This window comes from Megalobrama amblycephala, linkage group LG21 (assembly GCF_018812025.1).
Source record: "Megalobrama amblycephala isolate DHTTF-2021 linkage group LG21, ASM1881202v1, whole genome shotgun sequence".
Taxonomy (NCBI): Eukaryota; Metazoa; Chordata; class Actinopteri; order Cypriniformes; family Xenocyprididae; genus Megalobrama; species Megalobrama amblycephala.
Window position 1 is genome coordinate 6,361,283 of NC_063064.1, and position 18,313 is coordinate 6,379,595.

An 18,313-nucleotide genomic window follows, 5' to 3' on the forward strand; every position below is an offset into this window, starting at 1 on the left:
GTAAGAAAATTTGGATTAAACCACTCGATTCATATGGATTAGTTTTACGATCGCTGTATGAACTTTTGAAGCGTCAAAGTTGCAGTTGTGTAGGTGTTTATGGAGGGAAAGAAACTCAGATTTCTTAAAAAAGATCTTCATTTGTGTTCCAAAGATTAACAAATGTCTTACGGGTTTGAAACAACATGAGGGTGAGTAATTAATGACAGAATTTTCATTTTTGGGTGAACTAACCCTTTAAAGTCATCATGAAATGAAAGTTGCGATAACCTTTCTTCCCTTTTGTGACGTATATCCAAGTGAAACAGCTTCTGGAACAAGAACAAATGTTGGGCGGGGCTTGATTTTGTCTGTGTGGAATTGATTGGATGATTGTGGTTTGCTATTGTGAGTGACAGGTTGCCCCGCCCTTGTCATTAGAGAAGAGATGTCGCTGTAAGACAGAGAGGAAGTTATTTTGACTAAAGATTATGAGGCACATGAATTAGAAAAAAATAATGACGTGCACGGATAAATCTTTTATAATAAATACCGCAATATTCCATAAAAAACAAGAATTGTCAATTTTGATTTCATGTTGACTTTGGCCATGACAAAAGGCATGTAAAAGTTTTGTTTGTTTGTTTATTAAGGGCACAATGACTGTCTCGAAGTTTTACTTGAATATAGACCATCAAGCTTCCAGGAAGGAAATACCTTTACACCACTGCACTGTGCACTGTGAGTGAACCTCATCTGTCCATCTTCAAAGTGCTTCTGTACAAACACACATTTCTCATGACATTTTTCTTTCTCCACAGAATTACTGGTCATGATGGTGCTGCTCAACTGCTTGTTGAAACTATGGGAGCAAAGATCATGAACCTCAGAGATGCCAAAGGAAGGTGTGTATGTCTGCCGTCCACTTAAAAAAATATTTTCCCCAATATGGTTAGAGAACAAAACATAGAAACTTGAATGGTTTACAGTAGGTCACCAGCCACTTAAAACCGATGCCATCGCTACTGTTCGTATCGCTGTGTGTCAAGAGCTGAGGAAAAGCTGAGATTCAGATATGATAATGAGCGTTTGGTTTCTGACATGTGCTGTAAACAGTTGACCAATCACAACAGACATCAGAGCAGAGCAGCTCTCAGAAAGGCGGGGTTTAGAGACCGAATCCTTGATCGAACCGTTTCAGACACTGAGAGAAAAGAGCTAATGCTGCAGTGGATATTATGAGAAAATTAAAGTGTTTTTTGACCTTAAATGTATGTAAACCTGTTGTAGGAGACTCCAAAACAATATTAGGAACCTGTATAATAGTGGTACTTTGCAATTTTCAATTGTATTTTGTTTACAGGACTCCACTACATGCATCTGCATATGTAGGAAATATGGCAGCGCTGCAGATGGCGTTGACCTGCGGTTCAGATGTAAACTCAGTTGATTGCACAGGACGCTCTGCATTAATGATTGCTGCTGAAAACGGCCATACTTCTGCTGTCGGTTTGTATCGTTTTTATCATCTAGTGCTTTGTATTAACTTGTGTAGAGTGGTTGTGTGTTCCATTGATTTTAAAAGATGTATTATCTTTAGTAGTCTTGTTGATCTTCTCAGTCTTTATTTGGTTCCAGACGCCTTGCTTCATCAGGCCAGAGCGGACCTCTCACTGCTGGACATCAACAGGAACTCAGCACTTCACATGGCCTGTAGAAGAGTAATGTACCCCAGCACTCGAAGTGTCCTGTTACACAACATGTTCTGTGTGGCGAGTTTCCGTTATCAATGATCTTCACATGTTTAACTCAACAGGGTCATGAAATGTGTGCTCTTCTCATTCTGGCTGAGATTGACGACCCCTCGCTCATCAATGCCACAAATAGCGCACTTCAAACGTGAGCATTCCCATATTATAAGGGCATGTGTGTGTTGATTATTTGGTTATTTTCACAACTGAAGTCTTTCTATCTACATACCGTTAGGCCTCTGCATATTGCAGCAAGAAATGGTCTTGCCACAGTGGTTGAGGTGCTGCTCACTCGAGGTGCGGCGGTTTTGGCCGTAGATGAAGATGGTGAGTTTCCCCATGGTCATCGCATTGCCAAGCTTGAGCCAACAGAATTAAATTCACCAACAGTCATTAGTTTTGACTGATAGATTTAGTGTTTGAAAAGACTGTAATTGCTCACTAATCACTAGTTTAACAAGTGCTCCTCAAAATTGGTGGACAAAAATGACAATTTTTTTTATTGTTATTATTTTAGTGAAATGAATGTACAATATTTTAGTTAGATAATGTTTTTATTTAATATTTTGTATTTCCAGGGGATTTTATGATACTATATTATATTTGTGCATTTGTAATTCATTCATCACTTTTTGAACAAAGGCCTGAAAATGAAATTTCCAACTTAAACTGTAAATCTTGAATGCTGTGGAGCACAGACTTCAGTTTGGTCTCTTTTTAAAGATGACACTTGGCAGATTATTGCTAAAGTGAAAAAAGTTATTGTTGCACAAAAATACTATTGTCAAATTTAACATTGAAATATATTTTTTCCAAAACACGTTTTACTCTAAAACTGCAAACAAAATCAAAGCCTTTAATCTAAACAAGTTGTGTTCCAAATTTGAGCTTGATATCTCAAAAAATGAGCTTTCAGTAAGATTTTGTTTTGGCGCAGTACCAAAAGTTTCCACTAGATGAAATTCATTTGCCATTAATTTCCAATGCGCTCATTTTTTACGTCGAGGATCACAAGAGTGACTTGTTTTCAGGACCATTTAACCTTTTTGAATCATGTCCATGATTTTTTGGGCCCGAGCACTGATGGTGTGAGGACCCTATTGGAATTGCTCGGTCAATTATTTTTCTTCTCTGAAATGAATCGCATTTTTGAGAGCCTGAACATGCTCGAAAATTCATGAAACTTTGCACACGCATCAGAAGTGGTGAAAATTTACATCTGATATGGGTTTCAGAATTAGGTCTGGCAAAATGGCTCGATAGCGCCACCTACAAAATTCCAATTAAGCGCCCTTTGCGCTACGTTTCACGTACAGGAATGAAATTCAGTAGACACATGTAACAGCTCAATACCTACAAAAAAGTCCCTGGGTGCAAAATCTGAAAACCCAACAGGAAGTGAGATATTTTGCATTACATTCAAAAATAATGTTTTCATAACGTTAGTGAAACATTCTTAGAACATACTTTTGTTAGAACAATGTTTTGTCACATTTTATTGACAAACATAGCCGAGCTTGTAGGTTGGGAAGCTCCAACACTACACAAGTTGCAGAGTGACTGTAATGACGCGCTTTATGATTCTTACATTAAATAGTTTTTGTCAGTAGTTGAAGTGCATCAGGATAACTCATCCTTGCATAATACTTGTGTTTGAAATGTTTTCATAAATATTTGCACACATTAAATGTGCCATGTTTTTAGGTCATACTCCAGCGTTGGCATGCGCTCCAAATAAAGATGTGGCAGACTGCTTGGCTCTCATCATTTCCACTATGAAGCCTTTTTCTGCTGGCATCAGTCTGATGAAGCACTGTGGCATTGCTGTATCCCATCGGCCCTCGTCCAACATACAGCTGATTACAGAGGAACCGTAGGGCTAGGTGAACATCGAACAATATAGGCTAACAAACTGCACCATCATTTTGAACTCCTTCCTATCCAGACAGAAGGTACTGGAATGAACTGTCTATTATACAATACTACACAGCACTACTGTTTTAGCATCATGCAGTATATACAGTATATTCATTTGTAGTGCAATAAATCTTTAACAAACGGCACCATTCCATTATATGCTGAATTCCTCCTTAATAACAAGCCATAGAATGTCACTTCTGTTATTAGAGTGCAATATCTGCTATACATGGGCATAAATGTATTCATTTGTGGATGCATGTATGGGTACTATAAATATGAATTTATTTACAGTGCCATCACTTTTATCTTAGTCTATTACTAAGATTTCCCAGCTTTCTTCAGACACTTTTTGTGCATTTCTGAAAATGGCAACATGTCAAATATGAATAAGAAATGACAATTCACCCTACAAACTCCTGACATGCCATACAAAACATCAAAATAAAAATCTCCCGTTCACAGAATATGAGGTTTTTGCATATTTGGCATAAATACTGTAATTTATAACAATTTTAGCACTTCAGTTAGCTAAACAAACATTAAATAAATTACACACATAGTATCACTATTGCAATTCGTTGCACTGTGCTTTTATTTTTTTCAATCATCATTTATTGTTACTAAACAGTTCTAGTAGACTTTAATTATCATCTGATACTGTTAACTACAGTAAGAGTGTCATAATATGTTTTCAAGTTTTACAGCATTTAATAAACAAAACAATTGTTTATAGGAGTAAAACTAAAGAAAAATGAATAATTCTATATCTTACATCTGCTATTTTATGACTTTGGGACTGATCTGATTTGCTGCTTTCATTTTAATAGCTCATCTTAGTGAGGTTCAGTAGACTCACAAACAAACACAATATGAACCAATTTTCATAATAAATCTCATTTTAATACTAAATACAAACTGGAAGTGTTTTTACAATTATGCAGCACAGTTGCATGTTAATCGTGATGGTATTTGCGCTTTATAATCAATAACCATAGGGCTATTACAGGACAGATCATTCCAGTCCTGGTTACTGGATTGGTCAAAACTGTTTTCTAGCTGTGAAAAATTCACAATATATTAATAGCTATGATGCAAAACTTCTGAAAAAACTTCTGAGAGCAAAAAGGCTCTCAAGGCTGTTCTGTATTGTGAATATAAACATAATGATGCACTTTTGACTATATTTACCTTATTGATTAAATATTGCATAGAGGTTGAAGTTCTTGTTTAGTCATCACATGGTTTGTGGGTCAAACTAGGGGCATGTGGTAGACTTATGAAATGAGGAGAAATTATTTTTTATAAATGTAAAAGGTTCCAAGTCAAAGACATTGGAAATCCATCCGGACGAAATTCCTCACTGAGCAGATTCCCACTAAGATTACTGTAATTTTAGCTACAAGATATCGCTGAGCAAAGGTAAATGTGAACATTACACAGTCTCAAAATTGAGAGTATTAATAAGCAAACCAGAACAATTTTGTATGTTTATATTAAAACTGTCACAAAAAAGTATCTCATGTTTTTGTATTCTTCATTTTATTTTTATATTGTTTCAAAAATATAACTATACAGTGACACAGAAATGGTGATGAAAAAAGAGATTTGCTTGCAAATCTTTTGCGAGAGACTTTGCATTTGCTTAAAAAACTTTTGTGAGAAACTGTTCATGTTTAAAATATTTTTAAAAATATAAAAAAATGTCCTCATATTTTGATCATATCATTAAACTTGTAGGGTCATTAAAAAAAAAAAAAAACAAAAAAAAAAACAAATATATATATATATATATATATATATATATATATATATATATATATATATATATATATATATATATATATATATATATATATCCCCTCTCTGGACATCACTTTTGGCCACTACTGTATATATTAAATATATTACTTTTGAATAAAAGTGTTGTATTAATCTCATTAATTGCTGTGTAGATTGAAGATAACTGTAGCTATAATTTATCTGTTAGCCATATACAATTATATTTTATGAAGTATGATTGTATGTTTCATTTTCTAAAAAGATTTTTAATTATAGTAATATAATTTATATTGGGATCAGAGGGATGTAGGTGGGCAAGCCATGTAATGCCAGAGTAAAGTAATGCCACAACTTACACAACAGTGTTCAGATCATCTTTTCTCCTGACAAAATCAATGTAATGGCAATATTTCCATCCACTGAATGTAAGCTTTTTCATATTCCAAGCTTGCCTGCTGCACTGGTGACTTCATGTGCCTGTGCGAGTCATGAGGTTTATGAAAATAAATCTAGGAATTATTGGATTCATTGGATTTCAAATCAGTAGAGGTTGAGGCATCAAACTAATATCTTATTAGTAATTAGTAGTTACTGCAAAAAGTAATATTATTACTGTAACTAGTTACTGCCCAACACTGCTCACATGACTTTCCTCCTGTATTTCGCCTTCTCTCCTCGAACAGTCATGAACTAGAAACTCAATGTGAATGAAATGGGCTCAAAATACCTGATCTCTCAATCCCAACCACTATTCACTGATGTCACTGTTGGACTTTATAACAATCAGTGTTTTAGACACTATTTCATTTCATCTTTTGTAACATTTGTCAATGTCAATCATCAGTACATAAAAACAAGTTAGAAAAGAGGTGAAAAAAAAAAAAAGTTTATTTCATTCCTTTTTTACATCATAATTTTCTGACAAAATATAAGCTGAAATTCACTGGAAATAAAACGTTTTACTGGTTTCATGTTCATAATGTTTCAGGAGTTGTGTTTTTAGCTTCTTTTTATTTGGCTTTTCTGGTTCAAAACCTTGTGCGACTCACAACAATTACAATGGTAAGCAGGGTATACTGCACATAAAGTTAAAAATGTGAAAAATTTGAATTTTTAGGAATCCAAGCAGCTTCCAAATCATAGTTTTCAGCTTGCTAAAATATGTCAGGTGTTCCTAAACACCTACCTTTCTAACTTATCTTAGGATGCTCACCTAATTTTAATGGAAATTTTCAGGTTTGTCCCATATCTTTTAATAATAATAATAATAACAATAATAGTGTTGTATTTATATATCGTCTTTCAAGGACCCAAGGACAGATAAAATAGACAGATACAGAAAATACAGAGGTACAAGCAAAGAACAGCAATCAGGACAAGTAGTCAAACAAAAAAACATATGGCAGATAATAAGTGAACAAATAATGAAATAATAGAAAGGGGAACCAGTCAGTTGCAAAACAATGTGAATAAATGAGTTTTAAGTTCTGTCTTAAAGGTCTGTAGTGATGAGACAGTACAGCGTTTGTGGGGCAGCTTATTCCAGAGCTTATGGCCTATAATACTGAACGCCCACCACCAACAGCAGACAGTCTGAACTTGGGTCAAATCTGGCTGATATGTGGTTTAAAACAGAATTTGAATCAAACAGTACTCCCAGATTGCAAACAACTGGTGAAGGCCTAATCAGGACTCCATCAATATGAATTGAGATGTCATGCTGGGAGGAGCCAAGCGATTTGGGGCCAACTAGCAGATGTTTTGTCAGCATTCAGTTTCAGGAAGTTTTTCACCATCCGTACTTTAAGTTCACGAAAGCAAGGAATTATGGATTGGGGAGGAGAGACTGAATTGGGTTGGATAGCAAAATAAATTTAAGTATTGTCAGCATAACTATGAAAATTACGACCATGGCGTTTAATGGTCTGGCCAAGAGGAAGCATATAAATTAAAAATAGTAGTGGACCAAGAACCGAACCTTGAGGTACACCATGGGAGATAGTGACAGAGCGAGATTTGTATTTGTTAATGCAAATTCATTTTTGCATATCTGAGATAAAGTTTATTAACCACTGAAGGACATTACCAATAGCAGACAGACGAGAAAGGAGTACTGAAAGGCAGTGTCAAACGCTACACTCAGGTCCAGAAGAACCAAGAGGCTGATGGCACCAGTGTGAAGGTCATTTACCACTCTTAAAAGAGCAGTCTCTGTACTGAGAGAAGTCGAAAACCAGACCAGTAAAGGAATATTTGAAATTGGTCTAAAGGTAATCCAGTCTATATTATCAAGACCTGTTTTTTTGTTTGTTTGTTTGTTTTGTTTTGAGTACTGGAGTGATAGCAGCAGTCATTTTTAACCCTCATACGGTCTTCTGGGTCTTTTTGACCCGCAAATGATGTTTGCTCAAATTTAAAAAAAAAAAAAAAGTTCTCCGTCTAAATGGCATGAGACTTTGTACGGTGGTTAACACTTTTTACTTGTTTTTATGTTAGTGTAAAAAAAAAAAGAAAGTTGCACTCATGGTCTTTGGGGTGTCCAGAGAGCCCAGGCAACAAAATGTGTTTTTTTTTTTTTTTTTTATTTAAACTTTGTGTATTAATATTTTCACTCAGCATCTGTGCAGTATTTGTAGGGTTTATGATATATTTTTAAATTTATATAAATAAATAAATACATCTTTTTTCAATAGCTTTTACTCTCACTTTTACCAGTAGATGGCTGCAGAGCTCCACTATTTGCTATGTGCTATTTGACTGACTGAAAGACATCTTTTCACAAGTTTTTTTCAGTTGGATTCATATCTAAATATTATGAAATCACTAGCATTTTTTGTAAAGGAAAAAAAATCAGTTTTTCAATAATAAATTTATAATAAAAATAATAAATAATTTTTATTTTTGTGTGCGCGCGTGTGTGTGTGAGCATGTCCATTTTGCATTGAGGATGTTTTTTGCATTGTTGGAAGTGTGCCACTTCATTTCTGTATATGTGTGTTGTGCGTTGTTTCTGATTTTGAGGATGGATTATGTCCCGTTTCTTAGCAGGGTCTCTGGAGATTACATTATTGATAACATTATTGAAAAACTGATTTTCTTCAGTACAAAAAATGCTAAACTTGGACAAAAAGTCATTTGTATTGTTATAATTGTGATTTCATAATATTTAGATATGAATCCAACTGAAAACTACTTGTGACTAACTTTCAGTCAGTTAAATAGCAAATAGTGGAGCTCCGCAGCCATCTACTGGGTAAAGTGATAGTTTTTTTACTTTTAAAACTGCATTTTCCAAAAGATGGGCAAAAATCTTACACTAAACCATGTCAAATTATCCATGTTATCCCCATGAATGAAAGTTAGAAATGTAGGCCTTTTATAAAGTGAATTTTACATAAAAAGCTGTTTTGCATAAAAACTAAAATATTTTTTAATTTATGTATATAAATGTAAAATATATCACAAACCCTCCAAAAACTGCACACATGTTGAGTAAAAACATTAATAAACAGAGTAAAATTACATTTGTTTTAAAAAAATATATTATAATGTTACAAAATTACATTTTGTTGCCTGGGGTCTCTGCAGACCCCAAAGACCATGAGTGTAGCCCACAAACGAAGACCGCACAAGGTTAAACCAAGCTGAACATAACCAGTAGCAAGAGATCTGTTTAACATATGGGTGACAGGTAAAATGAGTAGGCAAAAAGTTTTTGAGTAAACGAGTTGGAATTGGGCCAAGCTGACAGGAAGAGGAGTTAGATTTAAAGGTGCCCTAGATTGTTTTTTTACAAGATGTAATATAAGTCCTAGGTGTCCCCTGAATGTGTCTGTGAAGTTTCAGCTCAAAATACCCCATAGATTTTTTTTTATTAATTTTTTTAACTGCCTATTTTGGGGCATCATTAACTATGCACTGATTTTTTCAGCGCGCCGCCCCTTTAAGAGATGCGCTCCCTCTGCCCCACGAGCTGTCGACTATATATACATCGCATAATCAAAGTTCACACAGCTAATATAACCCTCAAATGGATCTTTACAAGATGTTCGTCATGCATGCTGTATGCATGCTTCGAATTATGTGAGTAAAGTATTTATTTAGATGGTTACGTTTGATTCTGTGTGAGTTTGAGGCTATGCTCTGTGGCTAAAGCTAACATTACACACTGTTGGAGAGATTTATAAAGAATGAAGTTGTGTTTATGCATTATACAGACTGCACGTGTTTAAAAATGAAAACAGCGACGGCTCTCGTATCCGTGAATACAGTAAGAAACGATGGTAACTTTAACTACATTTAACAGTACATTAGCAACATGCTAATGAAACATTTAGAAAGACAATTTACAAATATCACTAAAAATATCATGATATCATGGATCATGTCAGTTATTATTGCTCCATCTGCCATTTTTCGCTGTTGTTCTTGCTTGCTTACCTTGTCTGTTCACAGATCCAGCCGTTAATACTGCCTTTCCTTGTCTAATGCGTCGAATGGGCTGGCATTATGCAAATATTGGGGTCATACATATTAATGATCCCGATTGTTACGTAACAGTCGGTGTTATGTTGAGATCCGAGTGTTTCTGGAAGTCTTTTAAACAAATGAGATTTACATAAGAAGGAGGAAACAATGGGGTTTGAAACTCAACGTATGTCTTTTCCATGTACTGAACTCTTGTTATTCAACTATGCCGAGGTAAATTCAAATTCTGATTCTAGGGCACCTTTAATAATCAGATGTTCAGATGTATTAGTAGTTAAAAAGGTTGAGAGTGGGTGGACAAACTGAGAAGGAGAAAAATCTGAAAGAAAAAGCTGTGTAGATATTGTTAATATTATGCAGGAAAAAAGTTTCATAAAGGTCAATAGAGCCATTAATTGTAGAAGATGATGGTTTGACAAGTTTGTTCATCTCAGAGAAAAGAGTCCTTGGTTTACACTCTGCTTCATTAATAACACTGGAAAGACAGCTAGAGCGTGCAGTGTTGAGTGCTTCTTTATACTGCAATATGTAGTCTGAATAAGGTGAGTTTTCTTATAAAGTCATTCAAGACACCTACCCTTAGCTTTCATTACTCTTGTTCAGGGGTGAACCATGGGAAGGAGTGATCTGAGGGGCCAGTTCTAGTTTTTAATGGGGCAAGTTCCTCCAAGACATTAGATATAGTGTCATTATATATTGAAGGAATCTCATTGGAACAGGAGAGATTGAGAGAGAATGCTTATTGGCGCTTGTTTTTGGCTTCATTTATCTACGAAGATTTATTTTAGCTGACAAAACTGTTATTTTAAAAATGACTGAATAATATTAATGTTGAAAATGATAATCAAACGATCAGAAGTTGGGCTCAAAACTGTAATAGCTTAGTGTGTCCATTCTGAGAGCTGGTTCAGAAATACCTCAATAAACATGTGACTTTACAAGACTGGACAATCTATTGAGTAAAACTAACATACATGAAAGCAAGAAGCTCAAAGTTTAGCAATATGTCTTCAGATGAGACAAGACAAATAGCTGCTCACCAAAACCATTCTGAAATGATGATGTTGCTCCGTTACTAAACTAGATCATCTTTTGACTGTTCTCCGTGTCTCCTTGCCGTTGCTTACGGAACTTCCCCCCACACCAGGACTTGGTGTCGACCTGTTTCCATTTCCACCACTCGCTCGTCCAGCCGGTTGTGGATTAGTGGAGTTTCCAGAGCCTTGAGAATTCACTCCATTTCCATTGGGAGTGTCATTACCTTCAAAGAGTAAAAAAGTCAAGTATATTAAATCAATATATGAATATTTTTATCAAATAACTAGGATCCCAAAATGTGTTTTAGTTTCTTGCAAAGGAAAATAAATCAAGCTAGTGGTTCACTGCAAAAAGCACTTGCTGCACTATAAAATTATACCTGCAGTGGCTCCAGTGCTGCTGTTCATGTTGCTCTGGTCATTCAGTCCCTGACAGGTAACAAGAAGAAACTCAATTACCATGACCAGTAGTTATATTTTTCTTTTTAATAGTGAATAGGTTCATTTTTAAAATGGCCATATGATGCTTTTTAAAGGATTAGTTCACTTTCAAATAAAAATTGCCTGGTAATTTACTCACCCCCATGTCATCCAAGACCCCAAACGGTTGAAGGTCTAAATTACAGTTACAGTGCATAAAAACAGAACTGGTGCTGCGTTCGTTCCCTAAGTTGAATAGGAACTGTGTAGGACATACAGCATAAGCTTTCTGAAGAATACGGAAGGCGGTCTGGTGGAAGCATTTGCGAGGCAATCATTTGTGTTTATAAAGCATATACAGTTGTATTTTTTTCTAAAATGACCGATTGTTTCTCTAGATAAGACCCTTATTCCTCTTCTGGTATCGCTTAAAGCCCTTTGAAGCTGCACTGAAACTGTCATTTTGACCTTCAACCAATTGGAGGCCATTGAAGTCCACTATAAGGAGAATAATCCTGGAATGTTTTCATCAAAAACCATCATTTCTTTTTGACTGAAGAAAGAAGGAAAGAATCCATGGACATCTTAGATGACATGGGGGTGAGGAAATTTTTATTTGAAAGTGAATTAATTCTTTAATGTATATATATATATATATATATATATATATATATATATATATATATATATATATATATATATATATATATAAATATATATATTATATTTAATGTATATATATATATATATATATATATATATATATATATATATATTTCCATACTATGGAAGTCAATGGTGCTCCACAACTGTTTGGTTACAAACAATGTAAGGGTAAGTAAATGATGAGTAAAAAAATTATTTTGGGTGAACTATCCCTTTAATTCTGTCTAACACAGAACACTGATCGAGACCTGCCTAAAACCAGTGCTGGGGAAAGATACTTTTAAAAGTAATGCATTACAATATTGCGTTACTCCCTAGAAAAAGTAACTAAATACGTTTTTTGCGTGACTTTGGCAGTTTGATACGCGCTCCGAACCACTGATTCGAAACATCACTAGATATTGTTGAATAAAGTCATTATTTTGTTTTTTTGGTGCACAAAAAATATTCTCGTCGCTTCATAACATTAAGGTTGAACCACTGTAGTCACATGACCTGTTTTAAATATGTCTTTAGTAGCTTTCTGGGCATTGAAAGTCTTAATTGTCTTGCTGTCAATAGAGTCCTCACTAAGCCATCGGATTTCATCAAAAATATCTTAATTTGTGTTCTGAAGATGAACAAAGGTCTTACAGGTGTGGAACGACATGAAGGTGAGTAATAAATGACAGAATTAGTTCGTGATTATGGTAAGGGGCGTTAGATTTCCGACACATGCTCGAGGTGTTTGGCCAGTCACAATGCAGTCAGCTGGCCAATCAGAGCACTCTGAGCTTTTCGGAGGGAGGGGCTTTGTAGAAACCGGAACTCAATCAGTGCATTTCAGATAGAATTACTGCAAAAATGTACAGTATGTGAAAAATGATGTTTGATTTGTGAAATTATTTTTGAACATTAAAGCATTTTATCCCATTCTAGTAACAAAATAATGCACTTTTAAAACAGCATCATATGGCCTCATTATAATAGGAATCCAGAAGACGTACCGTTTTATTCATCTGGGCCAAATATTCTGGATTTGGCTCACTAAAGTTTGGCACCTCAGAATACACCATGCAGAATCTTATAAATTGGATACAAAAACATTAATTCATTCACAATTAAATATTTGTAGCAAGATGAATTTTAATATATATTTGTCTGTATTTTCACAGAGAGTTTTTTAATTCAATACAAACTGCCATTGCAAAAATATGAATGATTAAATGAAATGATTATTGATTAAAACTTACTCTCCAATAATCAACTTACTCTCCAATCTTCTGTAGTTCACCTCCCCTTCCAGTGTACAGTGTCAAACAGCCTTTAAAAACTGAGGCGTAACTGCAGAAAAACACAAATGTAGACAGTTCTGTAGACTGTAAACCTTTAGGCTTGTATATGAAGAGTGATATTTTACTATAGAATCAGTTAGTAATTTGCACTGTAATTGATTGTTCATTTTAGGCAGAATGAATGTGTCTTTTGAGCATAGTCAGCATATGTTTTATTTGATTTGATCAAACACAACCTCACCCTTTGGTAAGTCTGATGATGTCACCAGCCTGAATGAGCCCACCGACTTCATCCCAAACCGATATGCTGATGCTGCCCGTCTTGTCGGCCACTTTACACGTGCGCACCTCATGACCGTCTTTGGTCTTCGTCACTCGCCCTTGAAAAAGATTGCATGAGAGAAGATTCAGATTCCAGATGACTACTGTCCAGATACTTTAGAGGTGATAAATATTAATTATAGAAGGCCTGAACAGTGTAAACAATCTTTGGGGTTTGAGTAACAGGACACACTTCACTGACCCTGTCTGTTTCATGTGCTTGTTTGGACAAGATGCATGTTTCGGATTCGCTCGTCATTTTCGGGTATTTTTTTTTTTTTTTTGAAAAACCTACTTTTGCAAACTAGTCCTAGGTTTTTGACCTGATTAGAACCAAACCAGTGCAGAAATGTTCTCCGGAGTCTGAATATCTAACGAAATCTATCGAAATTTTGGTCACTAAGGGGCGCCAAAACGTACAACGTGGGCGGATCCACTAAAATGGCTATAACACGAGAAAGAAATGAGATATTTGCACCAAACTCGGAACTTCTGTCTAGAGGCTAAATTTTTGGTTACGATAAAAAAATCACGTTGATTGGCCGCTAGGTGGAGCTATAACACAGCTGTAACAGCTGTAACTATGCAACCGTTAGTCCAATTGACTTGAAATTTGGCATGCAGTGTCTTGGTCCAAGGGGGCATGATAGTCTAAGAGGACATTGGCGTATTTCAAAAAACATGGCCGCCATCAGCCAATGAAGTTTGAGCACCTATTAGACAAGGTTAACGGAGGCCGATCGGAACCAAACTCATGTGCATGTTCAACTCATGGTCTTAGAGGTCTGTAAGAATTTGGAAAGAAATCGGCCACTAGTTGTCGCCAACAAGTTTTACGCCTCAGTAATCACGTGGTGTTTCACAGATCCACACAATATGCATATCATTTGATAGATCTCCTCATGCTGAACAACTTTGCCTCAAGAAGCAATGCTGTCGATCAAATTCTTAATTCATTATTTGCGAATATGTGAAAAACCTACTTTTGCGAACTAGTCCTATAGGTTTTTCACCTGATCGGAATGAAACCAGTGCAGGACAATTCTCTGGACTATCTCGATCAATAATTATCAAAACAAAGTTGAACTTTTCCCTGTGAGTCACTATAACAGGGTCATTTAGAAAGTGGGCATGGCTAAATATACCCAAAAGCCTATAAAGCCTAAACAAAAACTCAGAACGTCACGAAAATGGGTGAGCAAATGCAGCATATGACTCTAAAGAAGCACACCAATTTTTATGGAGCGGCGCTAAAACTGTTAAAAACCTTAAAAAACATATGTTTTTAAAGGTGCTGTAGAACGTCTTTTCAAAAGATGTAATATAAGTCTAAGGTGTCCCCTGAATGTGTCTGTGAAGTTTCAGCTCAAAATACCCCATAGATTTTTTTAAATTAATTTTTTTAACTGCCTATTTTGGGGCATCATTAACTATGCACCGATTCAGGCTGCGGCCCCTTTAAATCTCTTGCTCCCTGCCCTCCCGAGCTCTCGACTATAAGTGCAGTTATACAGTGCATAAACAAAGTTCACACAGCTAATATAACCCTCAAATGGATCTTTACAAGATGTTTGTATTTATTTGGATGTTTACATTTGATTCTGAATGAGTTTGAGGCTATATGCTCTGTGGCTAACGGGCTAATGCTACACTGTTGGAGAGATTTACAAAGAATGAAGTTGTGTTTATGAATTATACAGACTGCAAGTGTTTAAAAACGTATTAGCGACGGCTCGTCTCCGCGAATACAGTAATAAACGATGGTAACTTTAACCACATTTAACAGTACATTAGCAACATGCTAACGAAACATTTAGAAAGACAGTTTACAAATATCACTAAAAATATCACGTAATCATGGATCATGTCAGTTATTATCGCTCCATCTGCCATTTTTCGCTATTGTTCTTGCTTGCTTACCTAGTCTGATGATTCAGCTGTGCACAGATCCAGACGTTAATACTGTCTGCCTTGTCTAATGCCTTGAACACGGGCTGGCATATGCAAATATTGGGGTCATACATATTAATGATCCCGACTGTTACGTAACAGTCGGTGTTATGTTGAGATTCACCTGTTTTCTGGAGGTCTTTTAAACAAATGAGATTTATATAAGAAGGAGGAAACAATGGAGTTTGAAACTCAACGTATGTCTTTTCCATGTACTGAACTCTTGTTATTCAACTATGCCGAGGTAAATTCAATTTTTGAAACGGGCACCTTTAATGGTTTTGGCTGAAAATGTATATAACTGGGTGTGGTTGACTTATTTTCACAGGAGTCATGTCTTTAGACTCCTGAATCCTTGCCAAGTCCAGCGATACCAAATATACAAGGTTTCGCCTTATGGTTTGTGCTACGTTGTGATTTAGCGCTTAAAAAACTTTTGCGAATATCTTCGAAACCGTTAGTCCGATCGAGACGAAACCAGCATAGGAAACACGAAACCTAAGTTGGTTTACTAAATGTTAAAGCCCGAATGTCAAAATTTTGATAGGAAATGGCAAAAAATCCAATCAAAGTCTTTCATGGGTCATTTTTTATGCTCTCATATATAAAAGTGTCTATAACTTCAAAACGAAATGAGATATTTTCACCTAAATTGGGACACATATGTATGGACACACTCTGAGGACACCCAAAAAAAGTGGTGTAGATCAGGCAATAGGTGGCGCTATAACTGTCAAAAAAAAAACTTTAAAAACCATGTTTTTCCTTACTAAATTGCTTATATTGGCTGTAAATTGTCTTTTCCATCTATGATCCAAGTGCTTACATGCTATAATAAAATATAAATATAATACCTTTTTACAAATGTGCTAAAAGGCCCTAAAGTGCTTGAACCCCAATGATTGCTGGTCGCAGCTATATTTTATATTTGTCATTATACTAAGAGTCTCAAACAAAATCAGCAATAATTTCATAACGTAAAATAAGTTATGCAAGTCCTACTTATAAATATTTGGGTCATTGACAAATAAGGTTTTTAAAAGTGTAAAAAAATTATGTGGTTTTTATAATCAATTAACACTGTTTTTGTAATTTTTTACAAGATGGACAAAATTTGTCACCAAAAAAAGTCATTCGGTTTAACCGAATGACACTTTTGGTTATACCAAATGACGATATTTACAAACAATGCGAACAGGCTGATATCTAGCTAGCTAGCAAAAGGACAATCAAACATTTTATATTTAGTACAAGTTTTTAAAATATTACAAAATTTTCCATGTTTTATAGCGGTTGTACCAAATGACTTTCTGGATGTGTATGAACAAGTGAAAACATGAATTTTTCAAATAGTTAAGAGAGAGTTAGTTACTTTGCTTCACAACCATGTGGTCCTTTGCACGCGTCTGAAAGATGTTACATCCTGTCACATGATATTGACCGCATGACTTGATCTAAAATGGTCCCGTTATATTGGTTACTCCGAATGACATCAATGAAATTCATTTTTCCGGACATTTTTTCTCATAACAAAGCAATGACTTCTACAGATAATTTTAATACCATTTTGCACTATGTTGATATATGATGTTATAAAATCATGCCAGAATAAAAAATATATACATTTATTACATTTTAAGATATTGTAATAACAAATTACATGGTTGTATTGGCCTTTGGACGGTTAAACCGAATGACCTTTTGACACTTCAAAATCTTTAAAATACCTTTATATGTAGCAAAATATAATTAAAACCTTTTGGATTCAATAAAAGAGATCTAGGTGTACTACCTTACATACTTTAGATGTCATATCTTTGTTTTTTATTATTATTAAGGCCTTTGGACAAAAAAAAAAAAAAAAGACCCATCACATCATTGAGCCTTATATAACAGCTCCTAATCATAGTGAAGCGTACACGTAATATTATTTTTATAAACAGTTTCAAGCATATTAGAAAACAAGTTTCTTTGGCGTTAACTAACCAAAGAACACACATTTGGAGTCAATGTGTCGAAACTTTTATATTTCCATAATAATGCATTCAAGTTATTCCTGAAATCCAGTATTCCATTATGATAAATTGTTTGTGGTTTCCCTGATTTGTTTTGAATAAAAAGCAAATGCAGAGTTATGATTATTTCTAATATTTGTCTATGCATGTGATGTGTTGTTTGGACACCTGTTTCCAGCACGATGAAGATGACATTGAGATTCTTTAGTCCAGGTTTAATGTCCTTCACATGAGTCTCTGTGCTCATGATCAGTCTGCTTCTGCCCAAATCCTGCAAAACCTGATGCACAACACATCTGATGCATTTCACACTCACTATTTCAAATCACATACATGATAATAATTAAGGATGCATGTATGCAAACTACTTTTTGGCAGACTAACATTAATGTCGCTGTAATGAAGCATGCACGTGCGACACTGACAGATGATAAACATTATTAAACAAACCAGGAAACTAAAGAAAACACTTACTGGTTAGCATTGAGCTATGCTTGCACTGACTGTTTTAACTGTAGCCTAGTATTTCTCGTCATCTGATACACTTTGTGTGAATAATCCGGAACAGACTCGCTGCTCGTAATGTGAATTAAGGCGCTGAATGTTCTGACAGCTGTCAATCATCACAGTTAATGTGGACTTTCAACTACCGCTTACAGTGCTTGACGTATTTTTGTTTTGTAAACGTCACGACGCAATGCTTTCCGTACGTA

General features: G+C 35.2%; 2 protein-coding genes across 5 annotated transcripts in view; one reads left to right on the top strand and one right to left on the bottom strand.

Annotated features, from left to right (window-relative positions):
- ankrd52b (ankyrin repeat domain 52b) overlaps window positions 1-5,165 on the top strand; it is a 42,784-nt gene extending 37,619 nt beyond the window's left edge. For 2 of the 4 annotated variants that reach the window (XM_048173008.1, XM_048173009.1), the window contains exons 22-28: window positions 633-720; window positions 801-884; window positions 1,343-1,488; window positions 1,618-1,700; window positions 1,796-1,878; window positions 1,966-2,057; window positions 3,435-5,165. In XM_048173008.1, the coding sequence (XP_048028965.1) occupies window positions 633-720; window positions 801-884; window positions 1,343-1,488; window positions 1,618-1,700; window positions 1,796-1,878; window positions 1,966-2,057; window positions 3,435-3,607 (749 nt within the window). In that variant the 3' untranslated portion in view covers window positions 3,608-5,165. Of the gene's footprint in view, window positions 1-632; window positions 721-800; window positions 885-1,342; window positions 1,489-1,617; window positions 1,706-1,795; window positions 1,879-1,965; window positions 2,058-3,434 lie in introns of those variants that run through there. The other 2 variants (XM_048173010.1, XR_007182185.1) reach the window with 2 other exon arrangements.
- Window positions 5,166-10,778: 5,613 nt separating this feature from the next.
- Window positions 10,779-18,276, bottom strand: nabp2 (nucleic acid binding protein 2). The gene is made up of 7 exons (XM_048172907.1): window positions 18,075-18,276; window positions 17,769-17,880; window positions 13,556-13,694; window positions 13,292-13,363; window positions 13,027-13,102; window positions 11,335-11,383; window positions 10,779-11,178 (listed from the first exon to the last, which is right to left on the bottom strand). The coding sequence occupies exons 2-7, from the start codon at window positions 17,845-17,847 to the stop codon at window positions 11,003-11,005; spliced, it is 591 nt and encodes a 196-aa protein (XP_048028864.1). The 5' UTR covers window positions 17,848-17,880; window positions 18,075-18,276; the 3' UTR covers window positions 10,779-11,002.
- Between the last annotated feature and the right edge of the window lie 37 nt (window positions 18,277-18,313).

Excerpts from the sequence above, each read along its gene's own strand:
- nabp2 (XM_048172907.1), bottom strand. The coding sequence starts at position 17,847 with ATGAGCACAGAGACTCATGTGAAGGACATTAAACCTGGACTAAAGAAT. Across the intron at positions 13,364-13,555 it reads ATCATCAGACTTACCAAAGG|TTACGCCTCAGTTTTTAAAG; the intron begins GTGAGGTTGTGT and ends GTTTTTCTGCAG. Across the intron at positions 11,179-11,334 it reads CAGCACTGGAGCCACTGCAG|GTAATGACACTCCCAATGGA; the intron begins GTATAATTTTAT and ends TACTCTTTGAAG.